General features: G+C 42.1%; 3 protein-coding genes across 11 annotated transcripts in view; 1 reads left to right on the forward strand and 2 right to left on the reverse strand.

Annotated features, from left to right (window-relative positions):
• The window catches only part of LOC143354445 (pleckstrin homology domain-containing family G member 5), a 130,559-nt gene extending 121,818 nt beyond the window's left edge, over nucleotides 1-8,741 (reverse strand). Inside the window, exons 1-3 of one of the 6 annotated variants that reach the window (XM_076788530.1) lie at nucleotides 5,466-6,409; nucleotides 1,307-1,381; nucleotides 47-666 (exon numbers count right to left, since the gene is read on the reverse strand). In XM_076788530.1, the coding sequence (XP_076644645.1) occupies nucleotides 47-188 (142 nt within the window). In that variant the 5' untranslated portion in view covers nucleotides 189-666; nucleotides 1,307-1,381; nucleotides 5,466-6,409. Of the gene's footprint in view, nucleotides 1-46; nucleotides 679-1,306; nucleotides 1,382-5,465; nucleotides 6,410-8,526 lie in introns of those variants that run through there. The other 5 variants (XM_076788532.1, XM_076788529.1, XM_076788534.1 and 2 more) reach the window with 5 other exon arrangements.
• A 3,957-nt stretch (nucleotides 8,742-12,698) lies between these two features.
• Nucleotides 12,699-21,868, forward strand: LOC143354447 (uncharacterized). 3 transcript variants are annotated; one of them, XM_076788542.1, is made up of 11 exons: nucleotides 12,702-13,257; nucleotides 13,347-13,535; nucleotides 14,378-14,634; nucleotides 14,916-15,087; nucleotides 15,522-15,703; nucleotides 15,776-16,012; nucleotides 16,597-16,699; nucleotides 17,837-17,908; nucleotides 18,240-18,334; nucleotides 18,782-18,938; nucleotides 19,023-21,868. In XM_076788542.1, the coding sequence occupies exons 1-11, from the start codon at nucleotides 13,164-13,166 to the stop codon at nucleotides 19,814-19,816; spliced, it is 2,352 nt and encodes a 783-aa protein (XP_076644657.1). In that variant the 5' UTR covers nucleotides 12,702-13,163; the 3' UTR covers nucleotides 19,817-21,868. The 3 variants fall into 3 exon arrangements, with proteins under 3 accessions (XP_076644654.1, XP_076644655.1, XP_076644657.1); XM_076788539.1 differs by having other exon boundaries at nucleotides 12,699-13,257; nucleotides 18,782-21,868; XM_076788540.1 differs by having other exon boundaries at nucleotides 12,701-13,257; nucleotides 17,846-17,908; nucleotides 18,782-21,868.
• A 1,566-nt stretch (nucleotides 21,869-23,434) lies between these two features.
• The window catches only part of Ss (aryl hydrocarbon receptor spineless), a 192,953-nt gene continuing 192,011 nt past the window's right edge, over nucleotides 23,435-24,376 (reverse strand). For both annotated transcript variants that reach the window (XM_076788538.1, XM_076788537.1), the window contains exon 11: nucleotides 23,435-24,359. The gene's annotated coding sequence lies outside the window, so the exon portion shown is untranslated. The remainder of the gene's footprint in view (nucleotides 24,360-24,376) is intronic.

The following is a 24,376-nucleotide window of genomic DNA, read 5'->3' on the forward strand; positions in this document are numbered from 1 at the left end:
CCGCAGCATCCCCGAGGGAGTTGGTCTAGGCCCTATAGTGTTCTACCTGGTTCGTCGTTCGACTTTACAGGCTGCTGGTGCCGGCTCGGCTTTACTGTCTTCGCGTTGCGGCCGGGGGCTTTCTGGCTGGCTGAAGTCTTCGGCGACTTTTTCGTCGGCCTCTTCTCGTCCTTCTTCAGCGTTGTCATCGTGCCAAGCCCCTGGACCGGCGCAGGCACAACCGGCGTCGTGGCGAAAATGGAGAAAAAAAAAGAAGAAGAAGAAGAAACCCCCTCCACACAGAGACACACAATAGCAGAAGGAAAAACGTTGAACGACGCCGTCAGCCAGACGGACGCGGGATCCTCCGCCGTGACGAATCCCTCGGTCCACTTCAGCGGGGAGAAATTGGAATTGGCCACATTTCACCGAGGTCAGGTCCAGCGAGATAAACGAGCCGACGTTCCACGTGTCACGCCAATCACGCGAACCGTTTAAAGCACCGCGGATGAACCGTCAATAAGCCCACGGTTTGCACAGCACACGGTTTATCGTTGCGATTCCGGCCGAGCGAAATTGCTCCTTATTTCTGCCTGTGTTTACAGCCACCTTTTTAGTCCGTCTCCGTACACCGTGACCTCGATTATCCGAACCTCTGATATCCGAAGCCTCCAATGTCTCGATAAGCTTGAAATTTAAACAGTTCACTGTAAGGTGATGCATATGCAACGCGTTATATACGAGTCAATAGAATTTATGCAAAATTAAAATTGTACGATATAAATTGCTTTCCAAGATTTTCCCTTTGATAGTTGGGCTTGCTGATGGGATAAAAAATTGCTCGAAATGCTAAGGATTAATAGGGGTTTGGTCTCTCAATTTTTTGGTTTCTCAGAATATTTCTGGAATATTTTTTAATAGTTTTCTTCGTATATAAATTTTTCCTGAAGTATTGATTCACACAAATTGGCGGACAACAAGCCAGGAATAGATTACTCAGAATATCTTTGTTGCGAAAATGAATTGCAAATATTTTTTCAATTTTGCTCAGCTAGAACTGCAGTCTAAAACCAATCGAGGTCGCGGGCTCATTAGGCGGATGACGCATTCAAGTGTACAATTAAACTGCTCTTCCTCTCCTACTCTATCTCTTTTTCTCTCTCTCTCTCTCTCTCTCTCTCTCTCTCTTGAACAATTCGCTAGATATTGTGAATTTCTCGGCACAGGTACGTCCAATCACCTGGATAGCTCCCGCAAAACGTGTTATGAAGAGCCGAAATGTTTCAGGTGCGCCAAAATACGAGCTTCGACAGCTATTTGCACTCACTATGGTCGCTATGCGATTCGGAGAGCCATCCATGGAGCATTCGGTGGTGCTAAGCTCTTTCGAGTAATTAACTTGCTGGTTAGAGACGGTTGATTAGAGATCTAGTATACTGCAAGTAGTTCCGAATCCAAGCTCATTTTAAGTATTTGACCCTTAAGTTATTGGTTCCAATTCGGTTCCCCCAAATTTATGCTAATAATTATTTAACCGATAATAATATAACTGAATTTAAATGAAATTTTATTAACTCATTATGTTTACCATTTCGACAGAGATGGACATTAAATATAATTTAATTAAATCATTGCATTTGTAAAATACATTTCAATGGACCGCTTGAACGTTAAACTAAGTTTTTTAAACAGACATTTAAGCCGAAACTTTTAAGAACATTTCGTTGCTCGTTCACATTGGAACTGACAATGTGGAAACGCCGTTAAAAATGTTCCACGTTTTAAATAGAATCTATAGTAAAGTTCTGTGACCCTTTCGATCCTTGGTTCATTGAAACGATTGATGGAACTTCATTTGCTACTTGTAAACTGACCTCCGAAAGGGCTGAGCTTCGCTTAAAGTAGGGTTGCCGGCCATAGAAGGGCGGTCAAGTGGACACTGATTTTTTGTTGGGGATAGTTTGGTCGATACTTGTGAACATTGTGAATTGCGAATTGTTCGTCATCGATCAGTAAGTTCGTTCATGCGAAGTTCTGCTAAATATTTTTTCGAAGACAAAGAATAATTAAAAAGTTCATGTAATTATTCGATGAATCTCATTCCATTTGAAAGTGTTTTTAATCCCTGGTTACTCGTCCCCGACGTAAAAATAATGAATAAAAATTGCAGTTTAATATTAAAAATGAGGGATTAACGTTGTCCAATTTTCAAACATGTTATTATTTGACTCGCGGTTCCGAAAGCGCCCATTGTTGTGCAGCTAGAAGCTCACTTAACCTGTATCAGTCTGTTTTCTTTGCTTATCGCAATTTTTTGCTCTTATCGTTGCGACATAATTAACTATATCGACGTTATCGCGCGGAATCGTAGGTTTATATTCCAACGAGAAGCATACGAAATTCGCGAGCTCGTTCGTCGACGAGCCAATTTTTCTTTGGAATTCGAAAACAAAATAGTGACGCAACGTATTCATAATGGTCGCGATAACGTCGAATGTGTCACTTCAACAGGAATACGCGAAGCGTATTTATTATTGCGCTCCGTCATCGGTAATTAACGTTATCGCCGAAGTGAGAACCTATCGTGGTATTATCGACAATTCACGAGAAATGCAGCGGGCTTGCAATATGTTTGCACCTCGATACAGCTACAAAAGTACCAATCAGCAAGTTCAAGTCGAGCTTGGCTTCGCATGATACCATAAATCCTGAGAAATCATATCGCACGTCCCTATAGTTAGAGTTAACAGAGCAAAGAAATAAAATGGTTGACGACCTTGAACGAAGCAAATTTTAGTGCACCACAAGGCGACGGATTGCAGCGAAAGTACCATGGAGAACCACGAACCTTAGGGAATTACATCGAGCGACAATCTTCTAATTATTACCAGCTGGAAAAGGAAATCGTAAAAGTTATCACATTTGCAGCCTCGAATAAAATAAATTTGAAGAAACACCCAGGTGACTGCAGACTGAACTATAGACCCTGGGAAACTAAATCATACTTCTATCTTCCAACTGTTACCAGCTCGAACAGAAAGAAACAGAAAATACAAAACTCGTTCACAGGCCCGAATAAAATAAATTTTAGTGGACAGCGTTGCGACGAATTGAAGTAGAATTTTCCCATGGAACCGTAAACCCTAAAAAAAAACTCTGTCACAACATCTATCCTTCCAAATATGACCGATTCGCCAGGAAAAAAAAAGAACTAGAGAAATAAAAATGTCCACAGCTTGGAACGAAACGAACTTCGAAGCACGCCGAAGTGGCGTAAATCGAAATCGCCCCACGCGAGACCGCAAATCCGAAAAAACTACATCACACATCCAAAAAAAAAAAAAAGAAAAAAAAAGTGTCCGTAAATTTGAAAGCGCGAGCATAAAAGTTAATGGCATCGGCGGGTCGGAGAATTGCAAAGAAACGCGAGCAGATAATTATTCGCTATCGAAAGCCGATCAAAGAGCGGGCCGGCTATCGAAACAGTGCAACAACCATCGTTCCCGATTGCAGGCCTCGGAGCGCAGGCTAGTTAAATCGATGCAACGCCGGGCCACGTAACGCGTTGCCACGTTCGTGAATGCGCCGATAAGGTCCGCTCAAGGTGGCGCGAAGTTCAGGCGATTAGAGCCGGAAGGCATCTTAAAAACTATTGCCGATAAGCCTTGGAAAATATCGGGTCAGCCTCGCGGAACTGCTCGTTCGTCCCAGGAGTCGACTATACGTATGTATACTGTGGCAGCGCGATATAGCCCGGCCACGTGACCGCGGCGACGGTCGTGTTAACGATTCCGGGAGATCGGCGCACCTGAGCTACTGCCGACAATCGCACCGTGATAGTGCGGCCACGAAATAATTGTCTGCCTCGCCGAGACTCGGAGATTTACCGTTCGCTGCTGACTAATCTTGTTTCGGAGCTAATGGGAACCCGGTTTGCACGGTGGCCGGCGCAATGGTATACTGTAGGACCGGGTAGCCAATTTGCTGAAGACGCGGGCGAAGATAATAGGGCACTGGGTGGAGTGTTACGAAATTTTGTTGGACCGTCGTTTTTAGGACTACCAGATCATCGTTGATAAGAAGGGAAATGTTTAAAATGATAGCGGGTAGAGTGCTTGTCGAGAGGGTGGCTGGATAGCCATCAGGGGCTAACGAATGATGACGTTAGTTACCAACCAGAACCACACAATTGATTTTCCGAGTACCATACAGAAATTTGACGTTAGTGTTCGATATGTCTGCAATGTGGTTCGTGGTTTCTCCAATTTGCATGGTAATCAGTGAACGCGATATGGTACGTTATAGGTTAGGTTACCTAATAGCCTGAAACAATTGATAAAGACACTGGGTAGAATATTTCGAAATTTTGGTAGACCATCGTTTTAGGGACTATCAGAAGATTGTTAGTACAGTAGAAAGTATTTAAAATTGAAGAAGATGAGGTCTCAATCAAGGGGATATAGGGTGGTCTTTAGGGGTCTAGCGAACGGTAATCACGCTACCAACTAGAGTCACTCGGTATTTTCTCAAGTACGATGCATCGATTTGTCACTCGGTATCTCTGTTCACTTTATCATCAGTGTGTAATGCGATTTCCAACATTTGCACGGTAGGTAGCGAGCGCAATAATGTACACTAAAGAGTACCCAGTTTGCTGAAGAAATTAACGAAGATAGCGGGACACTGGATGAAATATTATGAACTTTTATCAGCCCATTTTAAGGACTTCCTTAACGAGGAGGAAAATACTCAAAACGAAGAAACCTAGAGTCTCAATCAAATGAGCTTAGAACACTCATTAGAGGCCTAACAATTGACGTCAGCCACCAATCAGGGTCACAAGGTATTTTCCCGAGTACGATACAACTATTTGTCACTCATTGTCAGTGCTTATACTGCGTCCTCAGTACGTCACACGTTTCCAACATTTACACATTTACCCTCGAACACAATATGGTGCTCAATAGCCTAGCCAATTTGCTGAAGAAATTACCAAAGATAACCCAGCACTGGATAGAATCCTCTCAACTTTTATCAGCCTATCGTTCTAAGGACTATCAAAACGGCCCTGACAAACCAAAAAATAATCAATAGGAACGAGTCTAGCGCCCTAACCAAGAGACCATAGAGTAACCTCCAGAGGCCTACCGATCGCCATTAGCTACCAACTAGAGTCACAAGGTATTTTCCCGAGTACGATACAACTATTTGTCACTCATTGTCAGTGCTTATACTGCGTCCTCAGTACGTCATACGTTTCCAAGATTTACATATTTACCCTCGAACACAATATGGTGCGCAATAACCTAGCCAGTTTGCTCAAGAAATCCCTAAAGAAAAACGGGCACAGGGTAGAACCTCCAAAACGTTTACTATCCCATCGTTTCAAGGACTATGAAAAAGCTCCTGACAAACTAAAAAATACTCAAAACGAACGACTCTAGTGCCCCAACCGAGGGACCATAGAGTAACCACCAGAGGCCTACCGAACGCCATTCGCAATCGCCTAGAGCCGCACGCTATTTCCCGGAGCACGATGCAGCGATCTGTCACTCGCGTTTAGTATGTCCTCGGCGTGCTCTATGATTTCCCCTCGCGGTTCCTCGCGTCCTTGCAGCGTCGAGCGTCCGTGGGAAGGACGCGTGTCGATCGAACGGATCCACAACTCCGTCGCTCGTCCATAGTAAACAAAAGCTATTGGACCCGATGGGCAGATGGTGTTGTCCGGACCCCGGGGTCCACTTATCGAGATCACGGCACACTTTCACGTGGCTTATCAGCGGCCGATAAGCCGCGGCGGGAACGATTGCACGAATTCGCCCGTCGAATCGACGAGCGAACACTGCCGAGTATAGTCGAGCACTATTGCGGCGACGATACGGCCGAGATCATGCTCGATTTTTCGAGAGCACAAACACACGAGCCGACGCGCGACGCGCCGATCCGATGCCGATAAGCCCGCGGCGTTGTATCAGCCGTTTTCCGACTCGGTTAGCTCCTGGCGATCGGCGACACCGGCGCGGCGTAACACGAGCGCGAAAATCGCAGACGCGTAGACGAGAAATTAAGAAGACAGGTGAGACGAGGTAAGGACAGGTAAGCGTTTCGCGGCTGGCGCGGCCCCGGGTGGGGGAACGAACGCGAGAGAGACAGGTGCTCGGCGGATAGAGCGAAACGATCGGGAGACCGTCGATCGCCGAAGGAAAAATGTGTTGCCGCCAGTGGTGCTCAATTACGCTGCCTCGACGCTTTCGATTTCACGGGATTTTCCGTCGACAATGTTCCAACGTCGCGGCACGTATGCTCGGTCGTGCGCGAGGCTATGGCCCCCATGACGAACCGTATCTTTCTGGAGCACCGTTTTCAAGACGCGCTGATAACGAACAGAAGCTACCAGGAACGCGTCAGCTGCGAATTTCTTTTCGGGAAAGATAGCAATCGCTGCTGTTCATATCTGATACACATTTTCGACGATTTCGGTTACCTTAGAGACACAACGTTCAAGATACGAAAGGAAGCATCGCTTGCGGAGTGATACGATTAGATCGCCGATCTCTATGCAAAATGAAAATCGTTTAAGTTATTTGTTGGGAAACGCAAGTTGAATACAAGTTAAAATTAAAAAGTCTTTCCTATTTCTTTCGCTTATTTTTGTCAATACATAAAGTCCGCTGTCTAGCTATGATATAACTAGAATGAAAATACCTTCTAATAAGAAAAACGATTTCCTGATTAATTTAAGGACTGACATTCTCGTTGACGTAAAAATACATTGTTTCGCAGGAAAATATACACTGCGTTCAGTATAAAAGAATAAGGAGATAAACAATTTTTCTAAGAGACATGGAAAATTTGCAAAATTATTTATTAGAAAATTGATACCTTGATTGATTTAAAGTCAGACATTTTGTTTCTTGTGTCAGAAGGAAATACGAATTGCGTTTCATAGAGAAGAGAAGTATTAAATAAGAGACTGAGGGATTGTATCGCTGAAGAACGGTTTAAACATCAGGTGCACGTGCAAAATGTTTTAGCACATCTTCGAACAAATTGCTTCGAAATTGTTGGACGCTATCGGCAATCCAACGCGAGCGGAGATTGACAAAGACACGCGTTCGAAGATTGATTTTATAAAGTGTCTGCACATGTTTGCGATACTCGTACCATGAAATTGATAACGTGATTGAACGTCCGCGAAAAATATTCGGTAATAGCCAGGAGGTACAAAAAACATTCGATAGCGGCCAGGAGCTGCAAAGAATGACGAAAGAGTAACGTCAATGTGCCAAATGCAGGAGGGCTGTAAACTGTCGTCGCTTTATTAACACCGCCAGAAAACCATGTCGACATGTTCGACATTTAGATGCCTCGTAATAACGTTTGTCGGATACAGCGAAACGCCCCACGCGTAATGGTTGTTTTACGACCTGGTACGCGAATTAATGTTTCACGAGTGGGTTAGTGCCTCGGGAAGGATGTTTTTTAGATGTTCGAATGTCTCCCCGACTCGTTTTGATTAATGGGAGGTAATGCTGCAGGAAATAAAGTAATCGTAACCCGGATAGACACGCTTCCTGCTATTTTCCTGGGGGAAATTCTGGTAACAAACGATGCATTCACCGAATGATACTCTCGTTAGGTATGACTGATAATGTTAATTCTTATCGAAGCGACCGAAACTATTTTTAACGCATAGAAATTACATGGGCGGTATTTATTTCGGTTTCGTGCTGTCTGCATTACAATATGTGCTCGAGCAAGAAATTTGTTGAATCGTTTCGAAGCATCTATATAGTTTCGATAATCGTAAAATAAAAAATATGAAATCGGTCATTTGACAGTTTGAGCTGGTGGTTCAGGTTAGCGTTAACAGTGCAAATTTCATGAAATTCGAGGAAATCTAGTTCTAGTTCTTGTAGTTAAACATGAAGTTAAGCTTCATGATGTTAACACTAGGTTTACTGGCTGAAAAAATGGGTAAAAATTTGGGTAACACATTCTTGTTACTTTTATAAAGTAATTTCGAATAGTCACTTTTAGTACTCCGTAAACCTAGTGTTAAAATCTACTCTAGTCTAGCAGCAAACCCGTTTTATTGTTTCACGTCTACCAATCCTTGAAAGCATCATTCGCCTGGTTAATTACTCATAAAGTTAGAATTGGAGCTAGCTTAACACTAAACATAATTCTTTTCCACCTTCTCACACCTAATCAAAAAAGTTGAACTAAGAGAATTACCTGCATTTAAAGATGTCAAAATCAACCTATGCAATCGCTCATGACAACAAAATGGAACCTAGTGTCATCAGCGGACCCAATTGGTCCCGCCTCCTGCATCCTAAAAACCCAGAAGAAACTACATTTGAAGATGTCGCTCGGAAGCGTTCGCTATCGCAAACAAACTATCAACCTACGTAATCGCTCATAAAAACGAGCCTAGTTCACCGGTAAACCCGATTGGTTCCGCCTCCTCGATCAACCCTCGGCGAAACGAGCAAAACCTAATCGAACCTTGCCGATCCGAAGACGTCGCGGAATAGTACTTACTGCGAACACGACCCGCAGCAAAGTCTCTGGTTAATCGGCCGTAGGTCGGAATTATGGTTAGTCGAACACCGAAGCCGACTGGTTCGCTCCGCCGATACGTGTTTACGGGTGCCGGAAGTGGCATGCGACATTACTCGGTGTCGCGATAAGGTTTACGACGTGGCCCGTACGGGGAACCCAGCTGGCAGCGGACGCATCGTGCACAGCACACGTGCGAAAATGTCGATACGAATTGTCTATTTCTAGGTCGCGAAAGTAAGCGGATCGATAGCCCTGCTCTCTTGCCTCCTCGTGTGTAAGGAAGACTGGTGAACTCTCTGGTTGCACGACCTTTTCGCTCACACAAACACGTACACGCACGTACACGTTTGTGTGTGGCCGGCTGTAACAAGGAAGATTTTTCGGGCGAAAGAACTGTGAACACGGCGGCCCCAAGAGTGTGGAACCGTGCAATTTCCGGCATTTGCATTCGACCTCGCAACGACGTGCGAATCGGCCGGCCGCCGAGCCGTTCCGCGCTAAATCGGTCGAGCGAATCGTGTGCTGCTGGCTTGCCGACTAGGCGAGTTTCGTACGTTTCCTTGACATCCTTCGCCGGTTAAGGACTCGCTCAGGTGTCCGCCAAACACACTCCGCATGAATCGTCCGAACCGTTCCCGAGGATCGATAAACGGTTAACCTAAATCCATTCGGCTCCACGAGATCGACCGATTTCGATGGGACTGAAGCCGAATTTCACTCCGGAAGACGATTCACAAATTTTTCGAGCTGGCTCACGATTTTTAGAAAGAGTCCTGTATGGTCTCTTAATGTCTTCGATCTTTTAGTTCCAGGAAGAGTCAAATTTGGATTCCAGGATCTCTTCAGTGGTAAAATATAGGATGTTTAAATGAAGGATTTTAAGGATAAATGAAGTAATTGTTTCAGAAGTACCAAAGGAGTTGCGTCAGGTCTATTGGCTAACGCAAGATTGGACCTTGAGCTACCTACGTCTGAATCAATCTCTTCAATTTCTCTTTTGTCTTTGTTTTCAACGTACTGCGTGTTGCTTGCAGAGTGTATAATATTTTTACATAACGCCCCCAGAGCCTGAAGGCGGTTAATGGTTTAACACTAAACTCCATTGGATCCACCAGCTCCTAAGATGCAGGTTAAAAATTAATAAAACCAAATTGTCCCATCCCCCCATGTCCACTAATCCTCAAATGAATAAAAAGCTGAGAAAATCACCCAAATCTATAAATCCAATTGGCTAATCGTTCATACGATCGAAGCTAATTTACCCCCGATGTCCAACATTCCTCAACAAATTGAACTATGAGAATCTAGCTTCTGTCGTTCAGAAGTATTACCTACTACCGCAACAAACACGGCTATCGCGCTTGTTAATCCGTCAAACAGAGTAATCGAAGTTAGTTCAACACCTCCACTAATTCGCCTAACAATCCGCAAAATTAGCTTTGCCTCCACCGGGCCATCGCCACGTCGATAAGCGAGTCTCGAAGCATGTTTCCCAGGGAATTCGTTCACGGTTTGTTAATTCCCCGATTTTCCGCTAGCTCCCACCGAATCCGCCCGTTTGCGTTTGACGTTCAATGACCAAGTATTTTCACGCCTTCCGCTTCCGCAAGCTCGCGACGTCTCTCGAATCGCCTGTACGAGCAGCGCGAACGAATTCAATCGGAGACCGTGCCGACTGCCCACTCCACTTTGAAATGTTTCCGCGGGGCCGCAACGGTGGCTCATTAAATGGGAGAAGGGAACAAATTGGTAGCATTGTCGGTGTTTCGGTGAATGGCGCGCGCGGCCGGCCGGTTTCACAATTCGGCGGCGTCTTTATTAAGTCAACAACCTGCTTTAGAAATTCCGTTGCGTTCCGGCGGGACAGAATTGAAATCTGCACGGGCACAACAATGCTCGCCGAGGTCATGGTGCAGGGGATAATGGAGACATTCGATGGCGCGCGGCGCGGCCATTACGCCGAAATAATTCGTATGCAGGGAGATAATGGGCTAAACAATGCGAACCACTCACCTCGGCCAAGTGGCGGTTGTTGCCAGTTTTCTTGGGCGCGGATTACATCCTCCGGCGAATTCTAGATCGCGCGTTTCGCGCGGGATTATGTTACTTTAACGACGCTGTTGCAGCTGAACCGAACGAACCACGAATTCGCTTTACAGTTCGCAAAATTGTTCGACGATTCCGATTCACTGTGGGTTCAGACCGAGAAGCACTAACTTAACTAGTTTTGCGTTAATCGTTGTGTTCTTCGTACTGTCTCGTTTGATTGTGTTGCTTGATCCGCCGGGTATATTTGTTGTGGTTTTTTAGAAGGAGAATAATTGAGCACCTCCTTGGACCAAATAGTCGGAAAGCCCGTGAACCAACGGTGTTTTTAACAGAACTGTAGTTGACCGCGTGCCGGTGTACCTGACACAGAGTGGTACATTCATCCCCACCAGGCAAACCCCCAGGTAAACCTCTAGGTTTACCCCCGCCACCCTCTTAACGCGATTCTACCCCGAATTAGACCATCGCCGTTTTAATTCGGTGGGTCCGGCTCGCACGATCGAGCACCGTATTTACGGGGAAATCCGTGGAAACGACGAAAGAAATGCAATACTTATCGTATATCAGTCTGATCAGGGAGGGGGATGAAGTTCCCAAGGAGAAACATAAGAGGATATTCGCAATTTACTTTCAAATCTGCCGGGACAGCGAAAATTAGCAAGAGAACAGTAAAAGGGCGCCTGTTTAGTACGCAGTTACATTGTTTTCCCCCCAATTTAAATATACAAATAAAACGGGGCGTCTTCTTCGGAAAATTGATCCGAGAGATCAACCCTCAAGTGGATCCTTCACTACTCTTTATGTTGGTAATTGTATAATGTGTATTGATGTCATTATTTGAAGATTTAGAGAAGGTTTTATTGTTCTATGTTTCTGATGCTACACAGCAATTTTTTAAACAATCGCTTTTTGATTAAGTACATTTTTAAGGTCCATAAAATGATTATTTTGCCGCTAATTTAAATATTAACGTCAATATTTGATTAAGATATTTATTTAAAGAACAATTGTATACAAGGACCAATTTACGTGTATCTATGATAAAAATGTTAATAGTTTACTTTCTTTTTTTAAAAATTGCATTTTACATTTTTCAAACTTTCTTAAATTTTTCAGATTTCCCGTAGCAAAAATTGTTTAATTCTGAGTCGTTTACTTTTTAATAACAAACGTGATTTTAAGTCCAATTCATCCGTTAATTCAAAAAGCAATATCTAGTACACGATTCCACTTTCAGATAATAAAACAATATATCTTTCATTAGTAGTATGTATAAAATTTATCTACAAATCTCTATAGTTGGCTTTCCCGCGTTTGAAAATTGTGAGATAATGCTCGCTGGCTTTAAAAACATTGCATTCCCACGTCTATGCTTTGCTAGTTTATTGCAAAACGATCTCTAGAGAATACTGATAGTAATCTCGCCGTAACCGTGCATTGTACTAAAAGGAATGTAGGAAATGTTAATCACCTAGCATTCCCGGCGATTACGAAACGCTGGAAACGTTTGATTTTCCCTCCCACGGTCCTTAGTTCGAATTTGCTCCGTTGGCGCCAAAAGTTCAAACCTGCACAGAACACGATCGATCGATTATAAATCGCGTGGTTCGCAAATCGTGGCAAAACTCATATACAATATGATACATAGTGTGAATTCTAAAACCCATTAACAATATATATTGTTAATTCTAAAGCCCATTAATAATATATATTGTACTTTCTAAAAATCATTCAGAACATACATATATTATACTAATGTATAACTATATCGGTGTTCTTTAGTTTAATAAATAAACTGCAGATTTTGCGTATGTTTAACAATAACAATCCAGTAAGAAGCGCACAATTTAAAACAGTAAAAAGATTAGAAGAATGTAACCAAACGAACCATTGTTTTTCTTCAATTTTCCATTAGCTCAAAAGAAAATTATGGAAGAGTCTAAATTAACGTAATGAATCCCATCTTCTTAATCACCTTGTATATTGCATTTTTGAAGGAGCAATGAGCCAATGAACTTCTTGAACTACTGTTTTTAGAACACCAATTTCACGTGCGTCCGACGCTTCTGCACCAATTCGAACCACGAGGAACATCGACTGATGTCGCTGCGATCGCCGTCTCTAATGGAAATCCGCCTTTACGCAAGATGTGACACCTCGCGGCCAACGTTCTTGGGATTGCGGATATTTTCCGGTAAAGTAGTTTGGCAGTTCTTCGGGACGTAGTGCGTGCGATAATCATTTAAAAAAATGTAAAATCGAGTCAGTGATAGGGGAATCGATCTTCTAAGGAGACCTTCGTGGATACGTGTCAGTGATCGTCGCGTAAATTGCGTGTAGTATAACATATATCGCGACAGGGCGCCCCGAACCGTAATAAAACATCGATCGGTGCGGTGAAAGTGTCGAAAAGAACCGAAATCCAAGTGTTTCCACATTATGTAGTCGACAGGATCTTCCCCGGCAGACTTTCGGTGCAGAAACTGCACGCCAATGTCCGAATTATTCATGTACAAGGTTAATGCGCCTTGACTCCCATTAACCGTGTCTCACCAGGGCATTGATAGATGAAAATGAGTGGGGATATGTTCGAGGGAAAGGACTACCCTACCCAGTGGGCCTTGAACCCTTCTGCTTATCAGAACATGAGCAACGACCAAGGTAAATGGAATAGCATGCACCTCGTACAACGTTACGTACAATGTTCCACTACTAGTAATTGACTTCTCAAATTCTTGATTGTTCTACAGTTGACTGGGCGGCTCTAGCTCAACAATGGATCAAAATGAAAGAGACCGTAGTGCCACCGGCGCCGCCACCACCAACCATTAATCCTGTATGCTCCGGAACCGATGGTAGCGGAGAAGCCCCTATGGATATGGACACTAAAGAAGACGATATCCCACCAGCGCCTCCTGCTCCCACCATCAGTGGATCAGGTAACACAGACTAAGTCAGATAATTACTCTGTTGCAGGTATTTTACATTATCGTGTTCGCAGGTAATTGACGACCGTCGATCAGAGAGTCTGAGCGTATTAGGCTGCATTCTTTTAAGTTTTAGAGGAGACCAATCTTCAGGAATACGTAATTTCTTTAGCACAGACAAAAAATATATCACTTTACTGAAAAGTGGAGTCATGGAGACGTTGTTGCTTTAAAAAATAAAAAGTAAATTAGATAGATCATTTTTACATTGTTGTATTAAAAACTGAATGACTTAGGATCCATTTTTTTTAGCAGATCTAATACATTCCTACTCTATGGTCTAGATAAGTATGCCATACCAGCCCATTTGCATCACAAGTAGACTGCAGATTTTATACATTTATGAATATAATATAATAAGAGAAGAAATCAATATTTATGCTTTCCTGACAATTTTTATTGTGCATAAAGATCCACAGTCTAATCATAAGGAACCATAAAAAAGTATCTGTACATATACAAATATATACATATATATATATATATATATATATACCAGTGATGCAAATGGGTGGAAAAGTAAATTGAAATCAGCACTGAATGTGTTCATGCACTTGTACAAAGCAATTTATTTTATTTGTCTTATATTGATTTTTCGTGTTACAAGAAGTATATAAATATAGAATTATATTGATTTCCTGGATGGAGTTTTCCGTATGTTTGAGAATTCTTGAACATCCTGTAGTTCTGTATATAATATGTTGTTTTGTTTATGACCTTAGTTCCAGAGAGATAAGTAATCTAAGTTGGTTTGTCATTGGAACTGTTTTACAATGTATATTCTTTAATACCAGCTGAATCTTGGACCCAATGGAATCAATGGGGCCATTGGAACAGCTCAGGTTCTGGTGCAGGTACTTGGGAGTGGACTGGTGTGCCTCCCCCCGGTGTTTCTATAGGTTCTGATGGGAAACCTATGGGAATTCCTACAGTACCAGTTATTCCGCCAGCTCCGACCATATCGACAACATCTGAATTTAATGTGCCACCTCCAGCAGCACCGGCGTTATATTCTTATAATTCAGTACCTCCAACACAACCTTATAGTCAGGTTAAATAATTGTATTTCTAATATTAAACTCCACCTAGACCGTGGCCCTTCCCAGTTATCTTAGGTTCGATAAAGAGAAACAAAAAGTACAGAGAAAAATTAAAAAAAAAAAAGAATGAGACTAGAAGCTTTGACGATTTTCCGTTCGTTATTTTCGATTTATCCTTTATTTTATTTTCACCGTATTAAATCGAGAACGATACAGCTTGTGTATATACATTTAAATCGTACATCTGGGTGAAAACTGAAAATTTTGCGGATAATGAGTGTTTTGTGTTTAGGTCAATAGTTATTGGTCGGGGGAACCACCGGCCACAATACCGTCTCAGCCGCCTCCTTTCATGAAAGGAGTTCGACACACGAATAGAACGCCGCATATGAGGCCTATAGATAACGTCAGGTGTAGAGAAGATAGAGAAAAAACTCCAGAAGAGGACACCACTACGACTATAGGCAAGTGTATTATCTAATGCACGTGAAACGTATGCTATATCTGATAAGCGACTGCAGGTGCTAGAAATTGGAGTCCAACAGAAACTCTAATAACACTGCCTAACACTAACATTACTTCTACGTAATTAGTAGAACCGTCCAGGTGGGAAAGAATTTTTTCTACTCTAAGCTATAAGATCGACCAAAAAACTTAACTCTTAGCACTCGAGTGGCGACTCTGAGACGTTTCTAAAAAATTCAATGTTTGATTTTCGAGTTACAATAACTCCTACTGTAAAGGATCAAAATTTATTGGACAGTGGAGTTTCACTAAATCATCTGACCATATTCTATCCACGCATTTTTGTGTCAATGCACAAAATCCGCAGTCAGATAAGACTCAATTCCTTGTCCTCATTCGATCATAAAACTGATGATAAACGTTAATTCCTCAGACGCAGCTAAGCGTAGACAGTTACCCGCCTGGATTAGAGAGGGATTAGAAAAGATGGAGAAAGCGAAGCAGAAAGCCGTCGAGAGGGAGAGGCAGGAGATCCTGAGGAAGCAGGAGTTGGAGGCCCGGAAGCAAGCCGAGGACGAGGCCCGGGCGGTGCTAAATCCTTCCAAAAGCAAATTCGTATGTCCTAACCATCAGCTGAACATATAAACCCGACCAAACAATATCTACATACTCTTTACTGGGTCACAGGACTCCGATTCCGAGAAGGAAACGGAGCAAGAAGCTGAAGAGGCACCCCGTAGCCAACAGACGACCGAGAAAAACTTCGAACGCACTCCAGACATTCTTCTTCGGCCCCGGAAATCGCGATTCCGGGACGCGGACTCGCCGGATGCACATGCACACACCGACAGGAGTCCAACCACGCCTTCCAATTCTACCCTAACTACCCCGAAGCGGTCGAGAGAGGAAGTGCTGCAAGATGTGGTGAGTGTTTGGTTTGAATCATCGTGTTTTACAGCTAGGACTCGCTAAATGCTCGCGGAGATGGTGGTGGGATGCGGTATTTACTCACTAACATTGCGTTTTATGAGCCTCATAACTAGACAGCGGATCTTTAAAAACAAGAATAATGTAATTTATCGATACTTTTCAATTCTTTCAATCTTTCTGCTGTTCGAAATTACAGATACTCATTTTAATAAATGAATTTGAGGATTTCTGCTTTTGCGTCGCGTTGCTATCCCCACCATCGAGTTGACGACCAATCAGGGGCGGGGATAGGAAGCTTCCACTGCTCTCGAGTGTGTTGTTGTGTTTCGTGCATGGGGTTCTTATGGGAAGAATGGTATTAATGGGGATGGAGATAGATTTGCTGCTAACTATTTCGCTTCTGTTAGTTGATGATGAAGCCTGTGTTGTAACTAATTTTTATGGCTATCAAAGGCAAAAGATCTGCGCTATGATGTTGGATTTTGTGTAATTATTGAAGAGTAACGGAAAACTCCTTGAGCATTTAGCGGGTGCCTGTGTTGCTTTGATCAGGGTATAACGAAGACTTTGGTCAGCAGATGTTGAAGGTACGGAGATCCCTAACGGAAATTCTTCTGGAGGTAACGAACGAAGAAATCGGTTCTATATGCAGAGAGGTTTGGAGCCGCGCACGTGCCAAAGGTACCCCAGATACACACGATACAACTAACAAATTGATATTTCATACTTTCGCTGATCAGTGCACAGAAAATCTGATTCACACGAGTCTCGTGCAGTGTTGCGGTGAATTTTATTTGCCCATTTCTGTAATATAAGCTTTTAAACATTAAACAGAGATTATTCAATTCATAGAGTTACTTATTCGATGATTTTCAGGATATCCTACTTTATTTTCCAGGATTTCTAACATGTATCATTAAGTGACACTTTAATCTTTTCTCTTGCATTGAATCTCACGCTGATCTTGTGCGCGATTCGTGGACATTTCTCTTTCTGAGTATACATACACGAACTTTTTAACGTATTCTTTTTATTTTTCGTTTTTGTCGAAGATTCATTGACGAGTCAATTAATTATAATATCCGACAGATATAGTTGTTCGTGAAGAAAACACGACGGCGAAGAATTATGCGAACTCGATGTAAAACTAGCGCAATAAATCGTTAGTAAATAATACAGTCTGCAAAGGGCAAATACCGTGTCATATACGTCGATCGAAAACATCACGCGATTATGTTCTATTGTTAAGTCAGTTAGTTACTATTAAGTCTAGCAAACAAAAACACTCCGGTCGGACCGCACACTCGAGAAAACATACAAAGATCGCATGTACGAGCTCTGAATACAAAACCGATTTTTCTTTACAGATTCTATAGCTATTATCTTTTCTATTTGTTACGTTCTTACTTGATCACATTGTTTCGCTTTGCTTTCAAAAGAACAATAACAACATGACTTTTTATCTTTCTCCTTTTTCTTTTTATATACACGTTATTTTTATTGTTACTTGTATCAAGCCACTTTGCGCTCGTGCTTAACTGATTGTTATAAAACAAAAAAAAAAAGAAAAGCAAAAATATGTCTACTAACGTCAGTCTAAAGCAGTTTCAGTTTTTGTAGTTCGATATGGATACGTTAATGTCTTAAGGTGTATGAGGAATGATGCAGGATCTCGACTCTCCTTGCGTGTATCACTGACGATGATGATGATGATGAGATGATGATGATGATGATGATGATATCAGTACCATTTAATTTTGGGGGGTATTCTGATGATAGCACTTAGCCACTGGGTACTAAATGCGTGTGTATTGTAAGTCCCTGCAGGAGAGACCCCCGTCGCATCCCTCAACAACATGGCCCCTCTTGCTCAGATCACTCGTAAGCTTGGTAAGTCACTATGTCTTTACAATCTTCAACGCACGGTGATCCTAGGAACCGGTCGTGTACAATGCCAATCACTTGTATCGAAAAAAAAAGAAAAAACGAACAAACGAAAAATACAAAAAAAAAAAAGAAAACGAACGCGTCCCGTGCGTTTACCGCAGTCTGTAGCCAATGCTCGCTTATAAGTTCTTGTGAAACGAAGATGTCTTACAGGACATTCTTCGATCAATAGCAGCAGCATATTTAGTGGTCGAGCGTATGTCTCCTTACATTGAACGAAAGACGAACGCCGATTGCACACGATCTGCCGTAATAATCCGATCGTTTCGTGTAGGTCTGGGCATCTATGGCGACAGCAACAGCGAGTCTGAGGAGGAGCAGAGCGAGCACGTCCAGGCTCAAAACAATGACAGCGACGAGGAACTCATAGTACGTACATTAAATTTTCTATGACCTACTGTTCGTTTTTCCCTTAACAATTCCAAAATCTAGATTCCCAAGGAGTAGCATGACACATCATTAGAAGCGGAACTTTATGCAAAAGAGTAAAAGCACTAGAACAACTATTGTTATATTATTTCCAACCTGTTAAGCCTATTAGGGAAGGAAATTCATTCTTATTCTGCTCGAGGATGTTGCAATTGAGGTAGAGCATTTTTATTTTGCATAAAGATCCGCAATCTAGTAATTAGATATACCGCTGAGAATCGGTCAGGTCTTCGATCAGGTCACAAACGTTCCAGTGTTGTCACTGTAATGTTAGTGTCCCGTTTATCCTTTTCTGCGTCGAACACTAGCGGCAAGAGATCAAAAAGTAGCGTCTGTAGATGAAGTTTTGATATATATGAAGACATTAAAAAAATTGTTTTGTTGTAGGAGACATTGAGACGGCGTCAGCAAGCGTTCAAAAAGACGGAGGAGGAAATCGAGGCGCGGCTGGCGGAGGAGGATGAGAGGGAAGAGCAACGTTACGAGGATCACTATATGAAGCAACAGGAAAATCATACTGGTAATACAAGCTGCAAGGAGGCAGGTATGTTTCGAAACGACATAGAACGTAAACCGCTGTTAAACCATGGCATCATTAAGCGTAACACCATAACATCACTACCTTTAGTTGATGAAAAAGAAACGATAAATAATCAAAGAGAAGCGTCTGAAACTTTGTCGAGCGCCGGGCAAAGTCCGCAGCAACAACAGACCGTGGCGACGGACACGGCGAAGCCGGAGACGCCGTCAGGGTCGGCCGACACCGAGTCGAGCAGCTCGGAATCGACGAGCTCAGACTCGAGTCGAAGTAACTCGATGAAGAAGAAAAGATCGAGCAAGGGCCGCGACTACCGGAAGAGGAGGTCGAAGAGCCGAAGCAGATCGAGGCCACCGCGAAAGTCCCGGTCCCGTTCCTCGGAGCGTAGCGGTCGCAAACGGAAGTCCAGGTCTAGATCGCTAAAGTCCTCGCGTAAAGAGTATCGTTCAAGGTCTTCGAGCAATTATAGGTCCAGCAAGAAGCATCGTTCGAGATCGCGTAACCGTAAGCGGTCCCGCAGATCCCGCTCGAGGAGCTTACGTAGATCTAGATCGGCCTCGGCCGCGAGGAAACGATCGAGATCACGGTCCAGAGGCAAACGGAAGTCCCGCTCGCATTCCCGTGGCCGTAGACGAAGCCGATCCTACTCGATCAGACGCAGCAAGTCACGAGCCCGCGAGAAACGTCGAACACGATCACGATCCAGGGCGAGAGACCGTACGCGATCACGGTCCAAGGAGCGGAAACGCTCCGAGTCTTACGTTTCCAGGAGCAAGAGGAGGTCTCGGTCGAGATCGAGGGATCATAGAAAGTCCCGGTCTAGATCAAGGCAGTCGAACCACCGGGACGGTAAGAAATCGTCGTCCCATCGGTACAGGAATTGAACCTGACACCCAACGTTCTAGCCAAGGTTGTATATACATATTCATATATTATAATAACATTTTCGAGATATTCGTACAGAATAATAAAAAGAGAAAGAGAGAAAGAGAGTGAGAGAGAGATAGAGTGAAAGAGTGAGAGAGAGTGAGAGAGAGACGATATACGCAGAAGATAAAGAAAACCAAGAAAAGCGACAGTTCTAGGAAATTGTGATTGTCTATTTGAAAAATTTTCCATGTGATTGCGCACCTCGATGAATTAGCTTGCTCTTTTCCAATTTAACTAAGAGATCCTTAATAACTTGTAATAGTCTTCAAGACGGTTTTGTAATTATACGAACGAGAACACGCAAGATTTTTACCTCCACAGTGCTATTTTGCGTGAACCAGAGTTTTCTTTTCTGTATACCCTGTTGCTCGGTACAAACCGATTTCAGGAACCTGTTGCTCGTTTCGATACACGATCAAAGACATAATGCGATATACCGAACCTTTTTCGTTTACCATTCCAAATCGATTCCGGCACGATCAAATTCGATCTTCGATTCGTTTGATTCAAAACACGAAAGCTTGATTATTCGCTGATTGCCTGTAAACGAAACTGATGAGGTACAAACGAGTTTCATATAATCGGAGAATGCCCGGAACAGTTTGATCTTTTTCCCCCCACACACTCACACAAACACACACATGCATACCCACCCGACCCTTTCTCGATTCCGTCACGATCGCGAGTTTCTATGTACCGCCATTGTTGGAACGAAAAATCGCCATTGCAACCGCCAAGAACGTTCGCGAGACCTCCCGATCCCTTGGTTGACGTAACATGTATTTAACATTTGTTCGAAACTATTTTGAACAGCGATGATTTCAATGTATTGTAAGTACCGGCCTTACATACGCATTGCTATGGCGAATAAGTGTAATGAGTCATTTACAATTTAAATAAAAAGAGATTGAAACAAAAGAAAAAAAAAGAGCCAAATGAAATATACGAAAGACAAACCGAACGTGTACTATATAGAGTGTGTTCTACACCTTGCATGATTACGATCGCGAAGGTAAGACCTCCATTTTGTGTTCGAGGAGACGGTTCCTTGAATTAAGAAAAAGAAGAAAGGAAAAATATCGTACATTTTTAATATTCTTCTCTTGCTTCGTTGCTCACCCTGTTCTCACCTCTTGTTTTCGTTTCTTTCGGACGATCGGAAAGAACATAGTCGGTTCTATTGCATTATCATAATTTATTTCATATAAACATTTGATACAGTTTTAAAATTTCGTTTTTTGTAGAGCTTAGCTTTAGTAGTAGTGTTAATAGTAATTAGATTCTATAGAATGTATCGGAGATAAATGGATGGAGTGATCGAGAGACAAAGTTTGGTTTGGCATGATATCGTTAACGGTCACTTTGATACATTTCCGGACGATGTATAAAAGAACAATCCGCGGAGGAAAACAGAATGCTTTCGAAGAGAGCGATGACGCGATAGTTTAGGTAAAATTTTTTTTTATAAACAAACGGTGTACAGGTATCTGCAAAATATCTTGTAAATTCTTCTGTTCTCTTTACCCCCGCCCCCTATTCTCCTGTGCTTGAGCAACGTGTATTTTTTTTTCTCGCGAGGGAAAGCAAAGTAGATGTCGCCGATTCAACGTTGTTTCCTCTCATTTTTGTTTTTGTAATGACTAATTTTAATTTTCGTAGCGGTACATTTCTCTTTCGTTTATGTTTTTCGTTTCTCGTCTTCTATTCTCTTATTCTTAATCCCCTTTCACTGACCAAAGCTGCCTTGATTCCTGATCTGTGTTTGTCCACTTTCTTTTTTGTTTTATTCCTCTTTCATAAATATAAGTTACTCAGAAATAGACCTGACTAGTTTTGTTAAACTAAACTAAATTTGTAATAGTTAATAAATTAAAATAAATAAGAGTTCTTCTACTTCTACCTAGTATTTTCCATAAAAATACTTACAAGTTAGAAATATTTTATAGTGCGTAATAAATACTTGTAAAGACATAAGTAAACCTTTAATAAAACGTTTTGAAGAGTCCTTGGAGTGGTCTTTCGTTTTCTTTTTTCTTAATTTTCCAGCTTCCTCGATCGTCAACGATCTTTGATCGCCAATTTTCAGGAGGAGATGTCAGTGAAAGGATTAAGAATCTAAAGTAACACGTACGTTTCCATCGAAGCTTACCGAGTAAAGAAAATATCACTGTCAGATAAATACTTATCTTACGTTTAATTAAATTTAACGAAAATTCTCGCCTGCGATCGATACGTGCGGTACCGTCCCGTTTATTATTCCATTTGCAAATAAACAACAGAGATTGGCCTCGGCCCCCCTTACTTTCGGATGTTCGTTCTCACCGTTGCGAAACAACAAAGTAAGATTTTTGCTCATCGATTGATTCGGTCCAATTGCATTGGCCGCCGATCTGCAGATACCGGTTACTATAAAATAAGGTACGTATTTTGATCTATGTGGATAGCTATGGGGGAGTCTATTATATAGACTAATCTTATCTATGCTCGTTAGAAGATACCTTAATTTACATATACAGTAAATATACATGTATGCTTAAACTGTCAAAATATTCTCACCACTGCGATCGAACGATTGGAGGGGGTGGTCAGTGTTATCAACCCTGAAATCACGGTATCTAACGTTAAAATTCAAAGCATCTCGTTAAAGAACAAATCTCAAAACAATTGCATAATAAAAGCAAGCTCTGCCGAAGAATTTCGCAAATATTCGCGCTGATTCGGCAAACGACGCAAGGGATGCGTGGACATGTTTATAGGCAAAGTGTGTTAACCAATCGATCAAGCAAGATTGTCACCAGGGTTCGCCAGCGAGAACATTGTTACAATTTAAGCATAGTGGATATCATTAATTCGCTTTATGTATGGACTAGACTCAATTACTTATAATAGTAGATCTTCATACGATATTGCAAAGAAACAGAGTTTCAAGCTGTTACAAAGATGTGAATTTACAATGTGGAGTTGTCGAGACTCGTTAACAACATCCCCTCCGTCTTTCAATTAGGAAACCTCCGGTTGGAGCCTTTCACGTAACAAATTCAAACAATCAAGATTCTAAATATGAAAATAATTCTTTCCTGTTGCCGTTGAAGTTCTTTGAATTTAATGACATAGACATGCAGAGGGGTTTGCCAGTAAAAAGTCTCGACGCGTCAATCGCAAAAGCCAATCAGCGGACAGAACGTTTACAAATAATCATAGCAAAATAGTTTCGTATATTGTCTAACACTATAACGACATGAAGTAGGTAAAGTAGAGAATAATCGTAGTTGAAAGATCAAAAAGACGCGTGGATCCGAAGGAAAAAGATGTCGCTGGTAGCCTTAGAAATCATTATCATGCTATCCGTAAGATTTAAACGTTTCTACTAGCAAATAATACAATATATATATATTTATTTATATATATATAATCTTCATATATATATATATATAATCTTTTTCTTTTATATGTATATCAAGAGTGCAGTAGAAAGGGGGACGACGCAGGCGTCGTTTTATTTTCCGTTCTGATATGTATACGCGACGCGATTAATTAAAATCGCGTCCCCCTTTCTTGCCCCTGTAGCTCCCCCCCTCCCCCCAAATAATGAAGATTCGAAGCATTGAAATCACTCAGGTCGTCCGTTCGACGCAGAAGTCGATCCGTTCCATCGTTACTCGATTTTATTTCACCGTTCCTCGTTTCTTTCTCTTGTCGTCGTTTCCCCGAGCGCGGGTGTCGACGTCCGCGAAAAGAAAAATGATAGTACACGTCCTATTAAAATTATGGAAGGCTCGTCTAGCTTCGCTAAACGTCAACTACACATGTACATAAATAGCGTATAAATTAATTAAGTACAAAAATTACAAACTTATTAACAGAAACGCATTGGCAAGACTGAGGGGTTCGACCGGGTCGGGAGAGTTGTTTCGTTGATGTTCTCTTTGACGGGACACGCGTTTCATTTCTTCACAGAGGAATTGTCATTATTGATTGTTTTGGAAAAGGAAAGACTAGGTTTAAATCACAGCTTTAAAGAGATTACTGTATCCACTGAAATTGTTTAATTTTTTTTTGAGAATTTTATAACTAAGCTAGTGATACGTGTTTATTAAAGGTTGATCGTCCAAGGATCGTTTGCTTTCACTTAACAATTTTTAAATCTTCCCTTTCCATACTTGACCGATCGATGTAAGGAATGCACGATCGAAGGGATCATCTGATCCCATAATCATCACCTTTCACGCGTGTCCACGGATCAAGAGTACATCAAACTGCACGTCCCCCGGAGCACTTTCCTGTGCAACTTAACAGTACGGACGAATTAACATAATCAGGCATACATACACGTGAACGTCGTCGTAGCGACGTCGTTCGGTTTTACGTTAACTGTAATGAGTATGTTACAGCACTATACGAGAGGGGAATACTCTTAACAGTTTAACCAATATTATCTGTATGGTACAGTCACGCGTTCTGCGATCCGCCTCGGTGAAACTAACTTCTCTGAGATACCTGCAACAATAATAAGA

Source organism: Halictus rubicundus, chromosome 5, assembly GCF_050948215.1.
Source record: "Halictus rubicundus isolate RS-2024b chromosome 5, iyHalRubi1_principal, whole genome shotgun sequence".
Lineage (NCBI taxonomy): Eukaryota > Metazoa > Arthropoda > Insecta > Hymenoptera > Halictidae > Halictus > Halictus rubicundus.